This window comes from Necator americanus, chromosome X (assembly GCF_031761385.1).
Source record: "Necator americanus strain Aroian chromosome X, whole genome shotgun sequence".
Classification (NCBI taxonomy): domain Eukaryota; kingdom Metazoa; phylum Nematoda; class Chromadorea; order Rhabditida; family Ancylostomatidae; genus Necator; species Necator americanus.
In genome coordinates, this window is record NC_087376.1 from 22,502,275 (window position 1) to 22,521,312 (window position 19,038).

The 19,038-nt window shown below is 44.4% G+C and overlaps 5 protein-coding genes across 8 annotated transcripts; 3 read left to right on the top strand and 2 right to left on the bottom strand.

Moving 5' to 3' along the window:
• Positions 1-284: 284 nt before the first annotated feature.
• On the top strand, positions 285-13,814 carry RB195_024838 (uncharacterized protein; the record flags this gene model as incomplete). Of its 3 annotated transcripts, XM_064212753.1 has the most annotated exons (8): positions 285-586; positions 652-758; positions 3,191-3,243; positions 3,298-3,440; positions 8,582-8,670; positions 8,723-8,775; positions 10,907-10,974; positions 11,035-11,194. In XM_064212753.1, the coding sequence occupies 8 exons, from the start codon at positions 285-287 to the stop codon at positions 11,192-11,194; spliced, it is 975 nt and encodes a 324-aa protein (XP_064068632.1). The 3 variants fall into 3 exon arrangements, with proteins under 3 accessions (XP_064068632.1, XP_064068633.1, XP_064068634.1); XM_064212751.1 differs by lacking the exons at positions 10,907-10,974; positions 11,035-11,194 and having other exon boundaries at positions 8,582-8,774; XM_064212752.1 differs by lacking the exons at positions 285-586; positions 652-758; positions 3,191-3,243; ... (1 more) ...; positions 8,582-8,670; positions 8,723-8,775 and adding exons at positions 10,556-10,663; positions 13,659-13,814 and having other exon boundaries at positions 11,035-11,146.
• Positions 13,815-13,873: 59 nt separating this feature from the next.
• RB195_024839 (uncharacterized protein) lies at positions 13,874-14,308 on the top strand (the record flags this gene model as incomplete). Its single annotated transcript, XM_064212754.1, has 1 exon — positions 13,874-14,308. The coding sequence occupies one exon, from the start codon at positions 13,874-13,876 to the stop codon at positions 14,306-14,308; it is 435 nt and encodes a 144-aa protein (XP_064068635.1).
• Positions 14,309-14,381: 73 nt separating this feature from the next.
• Positions 14,382-14,684, top strand: RB195_024840 (uncharacterized protein; the record flags this gene model as incomplete). The annotated part of the gene is made up of 2 exons (XM_064212755.1): positions 14,382-14,435; positions 14,511-14,684. The coding sequence occupies 2 exons, from the start codon at positions 14,382-14,384 to the stop codon at positions 14,682-14,684; spliced, it is 228 nt and encodes a 75-aa protein (XP_064068636.1).
• A 2,238-nt stretch (positions 14,685-16,922) lies between these two features.
• Positions 16,923-17,267, bottom strand: RB195_024841 (uncharacterized protein; the record flags this gene model as incomplete). The annotated part of the gene is made up of 1 exon (XM_064212756.1): positions 16,923-17,267. The coding sequence occupies one exon, from the start codon at positions 17,265-17,267 to the stop codon at positions 16,923-16,925; it is 345 nt and encodes a 114-aa protein (XP_064068637.1).
• A 443-nt stretch (positions 17,268-17,710) lies between these two features.
• Positions 17,711-18,560, bottom strand: RB195_024842 (uncharacterized protein; the record flags this gene model as incomplete). 2 transcript variants are annotated; one of them, XM_064212758.1, is made up of 2 exons in its annotated part: positions 17,711-18,151; positions 18,498-18,560. In XM_064212758.1, the coding sequence occupies 2 exons, from the start codon at positions 18,558-18,560 to the stop codon at positions 17,711-17,713; spliced, it is 504 nt and encodes a 167-aa protein (XP_064068638.1). The 2 variants fall into 2 exon arrangements, with proteins under 2 accessions (XP_064068638.1, XP_064068639.1); XM_064212757.1 differs by lacking the exon at positions 18,498-18,560 and having other exon boundaries at positions 17,711-18,058.
• Positions 18,561-19,038: the final 478 nt, after the last annotated feature.

A 19,038-nucleotide genomic window follows, 5' to 3' on the forward strand; every position in this document is an offset into this window, starting at 1 on the left:
GTACGCCGACTATGTTGTTATATTCGCGGAAAGCAGTACGAAACTTCAACATGTTGTCAACCTTGTGTCGAAGCTGGCTGCAGCCTATGGTCTACGCCCTGATAAATGCAAGCAGATGTGGATCTCTTCGAGACCTCGAACGGGAATTAGGGGGACGGACAACCGATAGAGCTCGTCGATGAGTTCTGTTACCTGGGCTATACACTGAAGAACAACGGCAGCTACGAGAGAGATGTTCAGCGAAGATGCGCTAAGGCCACTTCTGCATTTAACTCCTTAACGAAATGCCTGTGGTCGACCCCCATCACCAACGAAATCAAGCTGCGAGTCTACCTATCCGCAATTCGCCTAGGGTATGCCACAATGAAGATCTTTACGCAGAAATTGATGTGGTATACTGGCGGATGACAAGTGGAGAACATCAACATCTTGCACCGCCATCGAAAGTGGCTAAAGTAAATCGTCTGCGCTTCTTTGGTCATTTATTAGGGAGACCGGCGGATCGCCTTGTTCAACGAGTTCTGAGGAGCTGGGTTCAAGCTGGAAGAAGCCACCTGGCCGAAAACGGAAGTTCTGGACTGACGTGGTGAAAGAGGACCTGAGGACACTCGGCATGGATAGGCAGTTCAGGCGAGACGTAAGGTTTCGCAGGATATGGAATAGAGACGAATGGATTGATTCTGTGCAAGCTCTCGCAGAAGATCGAGAAGGTTGGGCAGAGCTGTGTTCAAGGACGGCACACCTCGGCGAAGATGCAGGTAATCGCCTCAGGCCATGACATCAGCCCGCCGATTAAGTCAAGTAAGTCATGATTCAGGAATAAGTCAGGATTGTTCCCCGAGTCCTACCTCGACATTCGCATCAGTCGTGGTACAGTTAGCACCTACGAGCAATAACGATTCACAGTTTGGATCGTCTGCGATCATACAGGAGCACATCTTGACGAAATTGATTTAATCTCCTCCAACAGGTTGTTGTAGTCGTTCCTGACAGTTGCCGTGAGGTAACCCAATTTCTTCTCATCAGCATCGCCGTGGTAGATATTGTACCTTTGTACAATGTAGCAAACATTTTACAGTGTTTGGGGATTTGCGCCATACAACAGCGCTAGTTCTACAGCTCGTGTGTTCTAGGCGTACAATCAGATGCCTAATTGCGTTTTTGAAAGCAGGGACACCACGAGCATGTAACAATCACTCTTGTACATATACGCAACTCTATATCAAGTCTTCAATCAGGAGCCCTGCCGTCGTCCACTGCTCCTGAGAAAAGTGAATCAGTGGGCATTAATGGTCTTTGAAAGCAGCATACCACTAGTCTGAGGTAGTACGGATTTCCGGTGGATTATCCGTATACGGGGTCGTAGATTATGGAGACCGAGGTGGTTTCACTCGTCTCTCCCTGAATCACTGTAAGCAGCCGGTCCCTGAATGCTGTTTTGCGGGATGCCTTCTATTACAGCGAGCCATCCTTGCACGCGTAGCGTCCCTTTCTGCCTATCGGGGCAGTCCGAATTGATTTTCGACGAATCGCAGGGCGGAGCGTTGCAATAGATGGCGTCGTACAAAACAGCATTCTGGAGGCGGCTGTTTGCATGATGATGCAGGGAGAGATGAGCAGAACTACCCCCGTCTCCATAATCCACAACCCCGTATACGGATACTCCATCTGAAATCCGCACCACCTCAGATTCGTAGTATGCTATCTTTAAGGCAAACATAGGTATGAATACTGCAGCAGGTTGCCGATAAGAGGATAGAAGACGAAGTGTCTGCAGTTGATCAATCCCTATGGGGATCCACTCATGCGTTCGACATCAACTCAGAATCGTTGGAGGTTTGCGAACGCGTGTCTAGCATATACAATAACTTGCGATTCGCCAATAGTATGTTACAACTTGTGTCCGAAAATGTAAGTCACAATAGTGTGGATTTTGGGAACCAAGCTAACAACGGTGTTGCCTTTGGAATTCACACCAATGATATCCTTACTAGTAATTAAAAATCTCAGTTCAACCCTAGTTCCAGCTCCAAAAAAGTAGTTTTTTTCTTCAATTCCCTTCTTTTTTTCTGCCAACGAGCTTCATCATTTGATGAGCGCGTTCAAATGTGTTTGTGGGGACACACTTCCTCTTTGGCAAAATTTGGCTATAAGATCATATCTCTTAGAAAAACGTTATCGTGAAAGGGTTGTTTTTCATCAGTAAGCCACCATTCTATACCTTTTTCCTACAACTACTATTTCGGATGACAGTTATGCAAAGATTAAAAGTGTGATTTTGTGCGCTTCACAAGTTTTGGAGTCCGTACAATTTAGATATTACATTATTATTACAATCTTTTCCTCCTATGTATGTGGCACAAGGAAAATTGTTCAAATTCACGTGGAGATTACCAGAATTTATAGATGTTATCTCGGGAACATCCTTTGTGCTGAACGGCGGACGCCTCAGTGGCTTCCCACAAAAGTAGATGCGCAGAACTTATGGGGGATTTTGAATATCGCGGGCTAAAAAACAAACTGTAAGAAATGTGATAAATCTGTGGATCAAAGTATCCAGAACAAATTCATAGAGACCACAGGATTTCTCCTTCTTATCTAGCCGCATGAAAACAAACATAACTTGAACAGGCAAATCCAAACTATAGCACTGACCCAGAAAAGATAAAGCGTCGTGCGAAACTGATAGGCTGGTAGAGGTGAATTAAAAAAAAAAGAATCACTCAAACACTGCCCCAAGAATGACTTTCAGAAGGGAAGAGTAGAGTAAAAAGAGAATAAGAATGTCTATTGGACCACAATAGATGTTTACCACAACTGCATCACAGCACGTGTGGATTATGAATATATTTCTTATGACCGATCCACGCGTCAAGTTAAAAAATACTCGAACAATCTCTGGATTTTGAAATTATCTGTGAATTTAACTCGTTGATTCGTAAATTCAACTATTTCTCAAAGTGATTCTCCTTGACATAATTTTTCTAGAACTACGCTAAGCTAAAAAAAAGCAGTATCCAATCTCTAAACTGGCTGATATGCAACTATACCAATAAGATGCAGTACGAGTTAAAAAAAAAGAAACAAAGGAGCTGATTTTCTCTCTTTTTTTGTCAAACGACCGCAATGGTTACAGTATCTTCTCTAATTCTTTAGCAATGCTATTTCCAAACCATGTCCTTTATTTAAGGAGCTTCATTATTTGGTGTAGGTGGAACAAGCGCCGGCGACACGATCTCTTTGGTAAAATCTGTTCATCCCAGTCTCTCACTTATTTGCCAAGACCGAACCTTTCAGATTCTTGTTGTCCTTTTGTTCATCGCCTGCAATGCGGCAGCTCTGCTTTTGAATACTTTCGAAGCCAAAATTGTAGAAGCGATAGGACCTTACATAAACTATATCGTCGACCTATCCAATCTACTCGTCGTTTTTAATTCGAGGTAAAGATTCAGTGTTCTCTTAGCTCTTTTTCATAATGATTATTGACAAACCTTCCCTACTATACATATACACTTATACGTGTACATATGCATATATATATATATATATATATATATCGGTCCGGTGTGCTTGGAAAATTATTCTATCCCATAGACGAAACATCGGACAACGAGAATCGTCCGATAGACCTTTGCAAGCATACGTTTCTCACCACTGCATCTACGTTTAAGAGGAATCATCGACGCTTTCAGCTTATGTGGCGGAGGAGCCCCATTAACGCCAGAAGAGCAACGAAAGCGGAAGATGCCGACTCTTAAGCTTCAGTTCGCTTACGTTTTGACGAGGAACATACCTCTGTCAGAAATCCGAAAATCTACAGCTGTGTGGGACGAGCAGTCGATTCCGGCCCCGCACAGTTCATCTCAGCTTCATGTTACGGTCCTAGAAAAGGTATCGCGAAGCTCAACATCGGCCGTAGCTCGACTTGGCAGGTCTGAAAAATGATTAATGCAAAGTTCCGCCAACGGGTATCGATCAATATTGGATTACGGACCAGGAAGAGAGTGGACGACGCTGACTATTTCACTAGATGCATCCAGGACGCTACAAAGAAAACGCTTCCGTCTTCGGCACCAAGAAAGAAGTTCGCCTTTGCATCTGCGGAGACAATATCCACGTACAATTCTGTAAATGTTGTCCGCACTACTTGTGACTTCAGCCATGGGAAGCGCCTGCGAAGGATCCGTCGTCGGCTGAAACGTGGTCGTCAGAACGAGCTCACGTCAAGAGCGAAACAGTTTGGAAAGGCGCGGGAGGTAAAGAACCCGAGAAGAGCCAACTACTAAAGCAGCACAGCGACCTTTCTGAACCGGCAAGCACCGTCAGTTTCTGAACTCAGAGAAGCGAGGTTCTAGTCTGTATAAGAATTGAGAATCTTGCGGGGACGGTGGAATTAGCTCAGAAATGGTGAAATCCCTTGCTCCTTCTGTGATTTGTGGGATGACGAAGATCATCCGTTCAATATGGATTGACGAACGCATTCCTGACTTGTGAAGACATGCTATTACAATTCCTCTCCACAAGAAGCTATCCGTTACGGAACCCAGTAATTACCGAGGCATATCATTGCTGCGTGTAATGTGCAAGGTTTTGGAGCGGATCCTGGATCGACTAATCGCGAAGAAACCACCCGTGACGAGTAAGCCGGCTTCTACCCTGGTCGATTGACGATTGATTAGGTGTTTACTGTGTGGAGGGTTATTGAAGTGTGGCAGCGGTATTCGAAGCCTCTACAATTAGCTTTTTTGGACTTCGAAGCCGCTTTCGACTCTCTCCACCGAGGATGTCTTCTCAATGCGCGTCGCGCCAATGGAGTCTCAAGAAAATTTGTACGCCCCATAAATGACATAAGCCGAAGAACACCAGCTGGATGTACTACACCGCTCCAACTGGAAGCTGGAGTGAGACAACGACCGTGGCGGGACCGTTTTTTTCAACTTTGCCGTTGACGACATAATGCGGAGAACAGTTGAGCAGAATTCCGCCAATCTGATTTTAGCACCGTCTACCCGTCCCTTAGTAGAACTCGAGCACGCCGATGTAGTAATTTTCGCTTCTAACAGTGCGAAGTTGCGAACTGTTGTTAACCTTCTATCAAAATTTGCTGCAGCCATTCTGCCCTGATAAATGTAAGCAGATATTGGTCTCACCGAGACCCCAAAAGGAATCAGGGTAGATGAACAACCAACCGAACACGTGAATGAGTTCTATTATTCGGGCTGTATGCCGAAAAACGATGGCAGCTACGAGTGAGGTATTCAGCAAAGACGCACTAAAGCTAACTCGGCATTCAACTCATTGGCCAAGTGCCTGTGGTCGGCCCCCATTGCCCCGAACAAAGTCAAGCAGCGAATCTACCTATGAGCAATTCACCCTATCATGATGTACGGAACGAATACTTTGGCAGCGCTGTCGGCAGTGATGGAAAAGCTAGACTGCATGGAGAGAAAGCTGACTAGACGACTGCTAGGCTACTTTTGGCCGATGATGTGCCATAACGAAGAACATTACTCGGAAGTGGACGTGGTGTACCGGCGGATGACATGACGGTAGGCGTCATCCTGCCCGGTCATTCTGAACTAGTCACAGAAAACTTTCTTCGCTTCTTTGGTCACGTCAGGAGGAGACCGACCGATTGTCTTGTCTAAGTTGTCCTGAAGATGTTTGCAGATCCTAACTAAAAAAGCTTCTCTGGTTGTAAAAGAAAGTTCTTGACGGAGGTGGTGAAGGAAGATCTGAGAATACATAGCGTTGACAGGTAGTTCACATAAGTGGTAAAATCCCGCCGTTTACGAAATAGCGACGAGTAGGTAGATCCTATGCGAACTCTAGCTGAAAATGGAACAGGATGGGCTCAGATATGTTCAAGGGCAACACACCACGACGAATATTCAAATAGCCACGTTAGGCCAATAAAAACTTGCCCAGCGATTAAGTCAAGTAAGTCAAATAGTATTAACGGAGCAAATTGACACTAAGTAATTAAAATAATATATAATATAATATAATGTGGAACCCATCGCTAACGGCTCTGGCCCAAGCTTTGTCGTTGAAGCGCATCACGCGTCTTATTTTGGTGTACTTGACAGATGCGGCCGCGTCTCTGATCCTCGATCACTGACTCAGAACAGAACTTTGTACCTCACTTGCGTGAAGCGGTATACTCCTGATATCACTCTTTTGAGACCGCATTTTCATTCCTGCTTGCGAAATGCCCAGGTTTCTGAAGCATAGGTCAAAGTAGGAAGTAATGTGATGTTGAGGAGGTGAGCACGGAGCCGGATGCTCCTAGCCTTCTCCACTACATCGTCGATGCTCTACTACGCTCGTCAAGCCGCTCGTATCCTTTTGCCCAGCTCGGAGGTAAGGTCGTTTATCATGTTCAATTCCGGACCCATATAAACGTAACTGATGCATTCGGACATGTTCGTTCCGTTGAGCGTGGATGGGCATCCGAGACCCATCCGTTACGCATGAACATCATCTTTTGCAGATTCAGCTGAACACCGATGCATCCACATGTTTCGTCGAATTGCCAGCATTCGATCCACTTAGCTGATGCGAAATGTTATCAGTACGATGTCATCAGCAAAGTGTAGCTAGTGTAGCTGCCGTCGACCTTCACTCTCATGTCATCCAATTCCAACCTTCGCATTGCGTTCTCGAAGGTAGTCGTGAACATTTTAGGCGAGACTGTATCACTCTGCCGGACCCCTCTTTTCACACCAGTGATGATATTCTTGTAGAATGGTAAAAGTCCTGTCGTGAAGTTACTGTACAACTCTCGAAGTACCTTTATGTACTGAGTAGGGACGCCTTCCTTGTTCAAGACTTCCATGACCGCTTCCGTCTCAACTAAGTCGAAGGCCTTGTTAGGAAACAGCCCCAAGGAAACAGTGTTCATTTGGTAAATCATGCTGAATCCTTTTCAAAATCCTGCTTGCTCTCATGGTCGTCCTTCATCTGAGGATCACTTTTTGAAGGGCTTGTAGATGACGGATAGTAAGCAGATTGGAGGGTAGCTGCTGCCCATGTCATGTACATCTCCCTTCTTATACAATAACACGGCCTCGCTGGTCTTCCACTGTTTAGGGACCTTGCATTCCAACAGGTAATGTGTTAAGAGTTATGCCAGAGTGTTGATGAGAACTGGCGGCTGATTCTTCAAATGTTCAGATCTTATCCTGCAACTGGGTGCCGTACAATTTCTTACCGACTTGATAGCATGTCGTACTTTGAACGGGAGAACCTTTGTAATGACGCGTCCGTCTTTTCTCAGATGATGAAGAGACAGGTATAAATGGTTGCCGAAGAGATCAGAGTAGAAGTCACGAATGATCTTCTCCATTTCCCTTCTCAATGCAGTGAATGTTCCTTCGTTTTGCGATTTGGCAAAATCTGGACAGCCATAGCGAATCTTCTTTCCGGCATCTGCAACTTCAGCCAGTAGTGTCGCTATTCTCTCTTGAAGGTCTTCTTTTATGGTCTCTCTGCAGAGCATTGCGAGCTCGGACGTGAGTTCTTGGTTGTCTGCAGCTGTTGCAGCTCCACATTAGCGTATTAGCTCAAGAGTTTTTATGCACATGCATCTCTTTGGGATTCAAATTTTCTCAACTTCCTTGTGCATTCGCAGAGGTGTTCAACTAGCGGACGCTAGTCTTTGTCGAAGTGTCCATTGCGGTATCTTCCTAAAAACGCACTAGCGTTACGAAGAGATTGTGGTTAATGATAGTTCTAGGACTTCGCTAAATTAACTTTGCGGCCTTCTTTTCACGCGAAGAAAAATCTATCTCGAAGGAGACGATGGCCCGATTTCATGTAAAATTATCACGACAAGGTACAGGAGCATACGACCTCGGTTAGGCGCAACGTTTCAGTGACGATGATGCGATCACTTACATTGTGGTACTCTCTACCGGTCGATTCCCACATCCATCGTGCTTTTGAAATTGCGGGCTTGGATTGGATTGGATCGGATTTCATAGAAAATAACTTTTGTTTTCCGTCTAGAAGGGTTTTCACATACGAGGAACTTATCAAGTATTCTAAACTTTGAAAAAGAAATTTAAAAAGGTGAACCAGAAGGTTTTTAGAAGTTTTTTTTTTACCTTCTCCTCTCGTAAATGAAGGACATAGACTGAGCACAGCCCTTTCACGACGCATCGGCAAAGCAAAGAAAATACCCGCCTTAAAGGTATCACCCCACAAATCTGAGGTGGTACGGATTTCAGGTGGAGTATTCTTATACATGATAGTAAATTATGGAGAGGGGTGTGATTCCGTCCATTTCTTCCCAATTGCCGTAAAAAACGGTTCGGAAGATGCGGCGCGTGCACCGTCCAATCGAACTTCTTGTAGAAAATGGTGCGCCGCAACTCTTGAAGCCGTACCTCCCGGGCCGTTTTCTACGGCAATCAGAAAGAAATGGATGGAACCCCCTTCTGTCAGTAATCTACGATCCCGTATACGAATACTCCACCGGAAATGCGTACCACTCCAGATTTGTGGGGTGATGCATTTAACAGACAATTTTTCTTGAAGCTCTTTCTTCTTAAGTGTCATTCAGAAACTAATTTTTCAGTTTCAATTTCATCATCTACATAACATTTTCGCGAAGCTTCAAAGAAACCCTGCGGAAATACCTTTACGACCATGACCAAAAGGAAGATCGTGACTCATCGATAACAGTGGCACAGAAATCATCTCGATCGATCACATGTAGAGAGACTCTTGGGCGACTTCTTACAACTACTCAACCGGAAGTGCTCATATAAGGTTGGCGTTCAACACTGCTGCGCTAGTAGTAGCTCCAACAATCTATGTGAAATAAAATGCACACAGATTGTTTCTCGTCTGATTTTCAATACCTGTTCTAAGACAACACATAGTTGTTATTAGTTTGTCAGAAATGCATTTGTTGATTTTGCATCTTATATATTTACCTATGTCTACTGTCTGTTTTTTTTTTCTTTTCAAATCCATGGACGGTGACTGTACGAAAAAGAAATAAATTACGAGATAGTATTCAAGAAAGTGTTTCAAAAATGTGCCCCCAATAATGCTTCTAAAAAGCGATACTTTGTCCTTACTGCATCTTTGGGACAAACTTATATCAGAAGTAAAAGCATGGCTTCAAAAATAGGCTGTAAATCAGTACTTCTTGGTGGATAACATGAAAAATAATTGAAAGGTCGTATTTCAACACTTTGAGCAAGACTATGAATAAAATAGACTAAGTGAAACACCAGTTTTGCAAAACTTCATTGCTATGAAGAAATGATAAGGGAATTAAATTGCTTACTATGTCATTTATTTTACTAGATTTGTACAGAGATCTTTTATTGTAAAGTGTGATTTTATCGTAACGACCCTGATTCGACTAGTGTTACAAAAAAGTTACCTATTTTTGTTGCGAGTCTTTTCGCCCTGTTGGGGCAACGAACCGAAAAAATACCAGAAGCAAATAAGCAAGAACCCGATAAACTACTTATAGTAGGGTCAAACGACATGAAAACGGTGCAGTTGCGTAGGCCATTGCGCTTGAGGCGGTGCGGTGGAGCGTAGCGGTTAGCATCGAGTGAGAACCTCTGCTATCACCGTTCATTGCTGCAGTTCGCGATGGTTCCACCTCGATTCCAACTGCTACCTCCACCGCACCGCTTTGAGCGGAGCTGCTTACGCAACTGCACCATGCTTCTTGTCGTTTTGACCCTACTATATCGACTAGTGCTGCACTTAGATTCCTTTTTATGGGTGTCCACCTGAATAAGGGGTGGCCGTTAGGTACCCGCAGCCGCCGCGACAGGCGATCATTAGGGAAAACGACTGGTAACGGCGATCGTTAATTGCGCTGCGTTTGCCTGATGCCTCGCATGTTTCATCAGCGACTCTCATAGATAATGAGGTGCGAAACATGCCTCGCAGGGGCACGCTATCTCTGCTATTGCATCCGTATGGAGTATCGATCGTTCACGTATAAAGATATATCGAACGACTGCACACGAGATACTAGAAACAGGAAATAATTGTACGTTTTACTTGCTTAAAGCGAAAAAAACGACATTTCACAAACTACTGCAGTATCTTACATGGATTTAATAGTCTGTATAAATACAAATCTACATCCATATCTTCTTCACAGTTTTTTTTTTCAATCACGCCTCTACATCTTTCAAAAACCAGGTTTTCGGATCTACACCTTTTAACTTTTATTTTGGAACGTTTTCAATTTTCACCTAGCTATGTTTGCAACATTTGCTTTACTTTTTTAAACCAAAAATTTTCTTCGCCTTCCCGGTTCTCGTTCTTACGTTTTTTTTCCTTTTTAACTTTTATTTTGGAACATAGTCAGCTTCATTTATGTTTTCTGATGTTGTTTTGTTATTGTAGAAATTTTCTACGTTTTTGCTTCATTTTTAGCATTCTCATTTTCTACGTTTTCTTCCACTTTCTACGTTACTACGTTGTTGCTTTCTTGTTCTTTGAACCTTCGTAGAAGGCAACTCTATCACGTAGTTGCAATACAAACATTGCTCATGACCTCAGTGATGTGGTGATGGATGAGCGTGGCTTAGTGATCATAGGTAGCCCAAGATATGCCTGCTTTGGCCTACCGACAGCCTCTTTCGCAGGCACTTATCTGGCTGCAGATAATCGGCTGCAGGTACCTAACGATACGTACCCACCTGAATACTGTCAAACCGTTTAATATCATTATTGGTTAGAAAGAATGTTATTAACATTCAGTATGTGGAAATAATTTTGTTTCTCCTTATATCTTTCCGTTGCTGTAATTTTTAAACTAATTAAACTCTTCCAAGCTTGTAGCTTGCAAACAAATGATGTGAAGTTAAGGCAAATCTATTGTTTAACATTTCTCAGTTATAGAAAGAGGTGATGTTTTCAGTATTCAGCATTAAACAGTTGCGCTAAACAAGCCATAAAGGAGTGTATACAATGGGAAATCAGAAAACGGTAAAGAGGACATTGTAAATTTTTCCCGCGAATAAATCCAAGACGTCTCTTAGAATATAGAAGATACCAAGTGGATATGCCCCAAGGGACGCAAACACGCCTCGACGAAGCTACGATTCCGTGGGACGCAGAGACACAGACGACCATTCTGGATGCTCTCCTGGCTATAGAGGTGCAAAGAACTATACATTTACAAGGAAATGTGCAGAGTACAAAGTGAGAGTGAGACTGGATTCTATTAATCAATGAGAAGAATTTCTACAAATTATGAGCCTACGTACGGTAGGCTTGTAATGTGAATGGAAGATTAACCTGTACATGACATTAAGGAAACAATGTACTTAACTCTGCATGAGATATTAGAGGTATCACCCCACGAATCTGAGGTGGTACGGATTTCAGGTGGGCATCACCCAACGAATCTGAGGTGGTACGGATTTCAGGTGGAGTATTCGTATATGGGATCGTAGATTATGGAGAGAAGGGTGATTCTGTCCATTTCTTCCTAATTGCCGTAAAAAACGGTCCGGAAGATACGGCTTCGAGCGTTCTGGCCCGCTACTTTCTACAACGAGATCGATTAGAGCGCGCCAGCCTTGTGCACGCGCTGCATCTTCCGGGCCGTTTTTTACGGCAAATAGGAAGAAATGGACGTAATCGTCCCCCTCTCCATAATCACTATGCCGTATACGAATACTCCACCTGAAATCCGTACCACCTCAGATTCGTGGGGTGATGCCTTTAAGTAACACGGTGGTCCTTCAAAAGGGAACGAATTGTGTCTGGATGTTATCCTCAGAAAGTTTACGCATCTATTCAAATGAACTGTTTCTTTTTCTTTTTTTTTTGTTTTTTGTTCCTATTTATTCAGCTGTTTCAAAACTGCCAGCATTATATGTAAAATTCAATATGATTTGTGGAAGAAACTTAAGCTACAAAAAGTTTATGAATTACACGATATCAATGAACCGCAACTCCGTTACTTTTGAAAGTTGGAATGTTCTCTGTTTTTAGCGTGAATTTTCATATATGTAATTCGAAGCCATTAGATGCATCTGTTCCTCATTTTCACGTGAGGATTTCTCTTGCTACTGGTAGATTATAAACTTGAGATCACCTTACTTCATAATATTGTTTCTCGACATTTCCATCAGAGAATTCCAATGGCTGCGTCTGATTTTGCAAAGCAATTTAGTAGTTCATGAGCATTTCTTAAAAAAATTTTAATACGCAGCGTATAGTCTGCGGTAAGCATCCAGAGCCAGCTAGTGAGGCAGCAACGACTGTGGATCTCCACAAGATAAACTCCATCGCTAATTTCCCAGACAAGGCACGATCGAAACCCTTCTTGAAAATCTTTGGGAGCCTCTTTACCCGCTGCCGAGAGTAACTCATAGTATTTGTCAGGGGAACATATCGTAAGAGTTTGTTGGCATCGATAATTGCATTGCTCTGCAGTAATTCAAACAAATGATTCGTCCTAATGTAATGTTGCACCCATCTCGCTAGTGCAGCTACGCAAATTGGTCAATGAACTAATCACTTCTGCATGCAATGACAAACGCTGCATTTCGTGCAGATGGTGAACAAAAACGTGCGATTGTACGTAAGCTTCAAAGAGAACCAATCTCTTCATTAGAATTTGAAGTTTGAAAAGCTTAGAGGCCTGTTTTATTGTTGTTGTTTGACATTCTACTCAGATTATGATAAATTTTTGGGACATGAGTTATTCATGCTTCTTCAATGCATTTTTTGAAACGTTCGCTTCCTCTTGTTCTTACCGATGTTGGATTGCTTTTTGAATGATCGCTTATGCTATCAATTGTTCGACAAAGCTCAAAAACAGCCTCATAAGCACATACAATCTTTGCAGAAGCATTATACAGATAGGATCTTCTAGAATCATCAGTCAACCGTTGATTTTAACTATATCGATTTCTTGAAAACGCTCTCAAAGACAAATTGCCCTTGAAAGTGCGGAGGTAACTGTCGAAACACATCATGAAATTTAAATAAGATACTTGCCATATGTGTGTATAAACGCCTTACTTTGAATTGTGCATTTATTGTCTGTGGTCAGGGTCAAAAGTGTAGCTGGAAAAAAACCCTCCTGAAAACGGTCCCCCCCTCCCTTGCGTAGAAGACGCTTCTGTAAACAACCTCTTCATCTCATTCTTTCTATGCAAACTCATGTAACACTCAAAATTTAGCTATAATAGGGGCCGCGTATACAACTCTGATTGTTCCTTGCTCGAGGTGGCCATCTAATAGGATCGCTGGGCTGATGCCGATGCTTTTACTAAACGCAATCAGGCACTTGAGTATGCGCCTAGCGTAAGAATTATATAACTTGCACTATTACTTGGCGAAGCTTCCCATGCAATGGAAAGAGGTGTTGTCGTTTGGCACCATTCCAAAGCCCATACCCTGAAAGGTCGAATGTCTGAGAGACACATGGAATCTTTCGCAACAAGCATCCTTCTCGTAACATTGAACTGCCAGTCCCCGTCAAGTAAACTCCAATAAGCTGCCCTGTCCAGACTTCTGCGACATCTGCATGCACCGTTTGCTGCATTGCAGGAAACACGCATCAGGGATCGCCCTCTCATCAGTATCGACAATTACACCATCCACTGCGGCGATGCTGATGAAAAGATAGTAAGAGACTGCGCAAAAGCTGTTAGGAACGATTACAACAACCTGGTGGAGGAGTGTGGATCAACGTCGTCAAGAAGTACATTTATACGATTGCGGGATCGCAGAGGACTCAAACTCCAAATCGCAAGAGCTCACGCACCTACGAAGACCGCAGAGGACCACAACAAGGACGCGTTTTATGATGAACTCAATACGTTGATGTCCAAGATACCACTCCAGCAGGCAGTAATTGTCGGAATTGATGGGATGGATGGATGGAAATGCAAAGATGGGTCCTGAACAACATTCCGATTTGCTTGGAAAATGGTTCTATCCCACAGAGCAGACATCGGACAACGGAAATCGACGAATCTCATCATTGCATCCACGTTTAAGAAGACATCGACGCCATCAGCATACGTGGCAAGGGACAACCTCATTAACGCCAGAAGGGCCGCGAAAGCGGAAGATACCTGCTCTTGAGCTTCAGCTCGATTACGTTCTGACGAAGAACATACCTTTGTCAGATATTCGAAGATCTAGAGCTGTCTGGGACGTTGCGTTGGATTCTGACCAGCGCCCAGTCTTTCTCAGCTTCATAGTACGGTTCCAGAGAAGGTATCGGGGAGCTCAACATCAATTGAAGCTGGACTTGGCAGGTCCCAAAGACGAGGAATGCAGAAAGAAGTTCGAGTAAAAGTTCAAAGTGTGTCAATCAATACTGGATTACGGACCAGGAAGAGAGTGGAGGACGCTGAGTATTTCACTAGATGCATCCAGGACACTACAAAGAAAACGCTTCCGTCTTCGGCACCAAGAAAGAAGTTCGCCTTTGCATCTGCGGAGACAATATCCACGTACAATTCTGTAAATGTTGTCCGCACTACTTGTGACTTCAGCCATGGGAAGCGCCTGCGAAGGATCCGTCGTCGGCTGAAACGTGGTCGTCAGAACGAGCTCACGTCAAGAGCGAAACAGTTTGGAAAGGCGCGGGAGGTAAAGAACCCGAGAAGAGCCAACTACTAAAGCAGCACAGCGACCTTTCTGAACCGGCAAGCACCGTCAGTTTCTGAACTCAGAGAAGCGAGGTTCTAGTCTGTATAAGAATTGAGAATCTTGCGGGGACGGTGGAATTAGCGCAGAAATGGTGAAATCCCTTGCTCCTTCTGTGATTCGTGGGATGACGAAGATCATCCGTTCAATATGGATTGACGAACGCATTCCTGACTTGTGAAGACATGCTATTACAATTCCTCTCCACAAGAAGCTATCCGTTACGGAACCCAGTAATTACCGAGGCATATCATTGCTGCGTGTAATGTGCAAGGTTTTGGAGCGGATCCTGGATCGACTAATCGCGAAGAAACCACCCGTGACGAGTAAGCCGGCTTCTACCCTGGTCGATTGACGATTGATTAGGTGTTTACTGTGTGGAGGGTTATTGAAGTGTGGCAGCGGTATTCGAAGCCTCTACAATTAGCTTTTTTGGACTTCGAAGCCGCTTTCGACTCTCTCCACCGAGGATGTCTTCTCAATGCGCGTCGCGGCAATGGAGTCTCAAGAAAATTTGTACGCCCCATAAATGACATAAGTCGAAGAACACCAGCTGGATGTACTACACCGCTCCAACTGGAAGCTGGAGTGAGACAACGACCGTGGCGGGACCGTTTTTTTCAACTTTGCCGTTGACGACATAATGCGGAGAACAGTTGAGCAGAATTCCGCCAATCTGATTTTAGCACCGTCTACCCGTCCCTTAGTAGAACTCGAGCACGCCGATGTAGTAATTTTCGCTTCTAACAGTGCGAAGTTGCGAACTGTTGTTAACCTTCTATCAAAATTTGCTGCAGCCATTCTGCCCTGATAAATGTAAGCAGATATTGGTCTCACCGAGACCCCAAAAGGAATCAGGGTAGATGAACAACCAACCGAACACGTGAATGAGTTCTATTATTCGGGCTGTATGCCGAAAAACGATGGCAGCTACGAGTGAGGTATTCAGCAAAGACGCACTAAAGCTAACTCGGCATTCAACTCATTGGCCAAGTGCCTGTGGTCGGCCCCCATTGCCCCGAACAAAGTCAAGCAGCGAATCTACCTATGAGCAATTCACCCTATCATGATGTACGGAACGAATACTTTGGCAGCGCTGTCGGCAGTGATGGAAAAGCTAGACTGCATGGAGAGAAAGCTGACTAGACGACTGCTAGGCTACTTTTGGCCGATGATGTGCCATAACGAAGAACATTACTCGGAAGTGGACGTGGTGTACCGGCGGATGACATGACGGTAGGCGTCATCCTGCCCGGTCATTCTGAACTAGTCACAGAAAACTTTCTTCGCTTCTTTGGTCACGTCAGGAGGAGACCGACCGATTGTCTTGTCTAAGTTGTCCTGAAGATGTTTGCAGATCCTAACTAAAAAAGCTTCTCTGGTTGTAAAAGAAAGTTCTTGACGGAGGTGGTGAAGGAAGATCTGAGAATACATAGCGTTGACAGGTAGTTCACATAAGTGGTAAAATCCCGCCGTTTACGAAATAGCGACGAGTAGGTAGATCCTATGCGAACTCTAGCTGAAAATGGAACAGGATGGGCTCAGATATGTTCAAGGGCAACACACCACGACGAATATTCAAATAGCCACGTTAGGCCAATAAAAACTTGCCCAGCGATTAAGTCAAGTAAGTCAAATAGTATTAACGGAGCAAATTGACACTAAGTAATTAAAATAATATATAATATAATATAATGTGGAACCCATCGCTAACGGCTCTGGCCCAAGCTTTGTCGTTGAAGCGCATCACGCGTCTTATTTTGGTGTACTTGACAGATGCGGCCGCGTCTCTGATCCTCGATCACTGACTCAGAACAGAACTTTGTACCTCACTTGCGTGAAGCGGTATACTCCTGATATCACTCTTTTGAGACCGCATTTTCATTCCTGCTTGCGAAATGCCCAGGTTTCTGAAGCATAGGTCAAAGTAGGAAGTAATGTGATGTTGAGGAGGTGAGCACGGAGCCGGATGCTCCTAGCCTTCTCCACTACATCGTCGATGCTCTACTACGCTCGTCAAGCCGCTCGTATCCTTTTGCCCAGCTCGGAGGTAAGGTCGTTTATCATGTTCAATTCCGGACCCATATAAACGTAACTGATGCATTCGGACATGTTCGTTCCGTTGAGCGTGGATGGGCATCCGAGACCCATCCGTTACGCATGAACATCATCTTTTGCAGATTCAGCTGAACACCGATGCATCCACATGTTTCGTCGAATTGCCAGCATTCGATCCACTTAGCTGATGCGAAATGTTATCAGTACGATGTCATCAGCAAAGTGTAGCTAGTGTAGCTGCCGTCGACCTTCACTCTCATGTCATCCAATTCCAACCTTCGCATTGCGTTCTCGAAGGTAGTCGTGAACATTTTAGGCGAGACTGTATCACTCTGCCGGACCCCTCTTTTCACACCAGTGATGATATTCTTGTAGAATGGTAAAAGTCCTGTCGTGAAGTTACTGTACAACTCTCGAAGTACCTTTATGTACTGAGTAGGGACGCCTTCCTTGTTCAAGACTTCCATGACCGCTTCCGTCTCAACTAAGTCGAAGGCCTTGTTAGGAAACAGCCCCAAGGAAACAGTGTTCATTTGGTAAATCATGCTGAATCCTTTTCAAAATCCTGCTTGCTCTCATGGTCGTCCTTCATCTGAGGATCACTTTTTGAAGGGCTTGTAGATGACGGATAGTAAGCAGATTGGAGGGTAGCTGCTGCCCATGTCATGTACATCTCCCTTCTTATACAATAACACGGCCTCGCTGGTCTTCCACTGTTTAGGGACCTTGCATTCCAACAGGTAATGTGTTAAGAGTTATGCCAGAGTGTTGATGAGAACTGGCGGCTGATTCTTCAAATGTTCAGATCTTATCCTGCAACTGGGTGCCGTACAATTTCTTACCGACTTGATAGCATGCCGTACTTCGTACGGGAGAACCTCTGTAATGGCATGTCCGTCTCTTCTCAGATGATGGGGAGGCAAGTATAAATGGTTGTCGAAGAGAACGAGTAAAAGTCCTGGATGATTTTCTCCATCCTCTTTCCTTCTCAATACAATGAATGTTCCCGTTTGGGTTCCCGAGAGCGGTCATCTTCGCTTTGCGATTTCGCGAAATCTAGACGGGCGTAGCAAATGCTCTTTCTCGCCTCTGCAGTTTCAGCCAATATCTCTACTCTTCTTTCTTTGAGGTCTTCTTTCATCGCCTCTCTGCAATGCCTTGCGGGCTCGGACGTGAGTTTTCGGTTGCCTGCGGCTTGTGCAGCTTCACATTGGCGTATCTGCTCTAGAGTTTCCGGAGACTGGCGTTTCATGGTGGTTTCAGAACTTTGAGCCTTCCTCGTGCAGTCATGAAGATGTTTAGCGAGCCGATCGTATTCCTCACCGATGTTGTCCATTGCGGAATCTTCCTCATGGCCGGCTAGCGTAGCGAAAACGAAAAAGCGATGGTCCGATCCCGAAAAGAACTTTGGCACAATGGCGACGTCGGTCTGGCAAATCTTTTATTGACGGTAATGTGGCCAATTTCAGTATGATACCTCCACCGGGTGAGTCCCAGGTTTAGCGTAGAGAGGAGGGCCTCTGGAACTGCGAGTTTCCATAGATGGTCTTGGTAGTCATGAAAAACTCGGAAATCCCGATGTGGACTTCCTCAAGCGTTCTTCTAGGACCAATCTTGAGCGTTAAAATCACCAACAATGACCTTGTAGAAGGTATGGTCTTCTCTGCAGAACTTCTCTGGGTGCATATATAAAACTTTGACCTCTTCTCTGTAGTTTGATGCTGGAGCGCAAGCGACGAAGATTGTCAAAGCTGGCCTGGACCACATCTTCTCACCCGCGAACGTCCGATTCGATTCGTAAGTTGATCGAAAGCGTCGATGTTCTTTCCCATACTCATGCTGAAAAGGACGCCAACTCCACCAACTCCTCTACTGTCGCATATTCTTAAAAGTAGTTTTTCTCCAGCATCATATACGGCGGTCAGTGGGTGCGTCGTCTCATCTCGGTTGGTCCGACGACGTCCTACTTGAACCTCCCCTCCCCAGTCAATTAAATGCAACCCTTTGGCCGGACCGACGCGCGGTATCATATAATACGATAAATGTAATAAATAGTGCTGCAGTGGGGTATGCAATGGTAATGCGTATATAAGTCTGATTGCTACCTGCTCGCGGTGGTGTAACTAAACGCAATCAGGCGTTCGAGTGTACGCATTGGGAACGTACGAGCCATATAGATTGCACTGTTACATGGCGAAAGATTCCTATACATTACAAAAAGGTGCTGTCGTTTAGCACATCGCCAATGCCCATAACCTGAAAAGTCAACTGCTTGAAGGGAGCGTGGAATCTTTGGCGACAAGCTTTTTTTCGTCC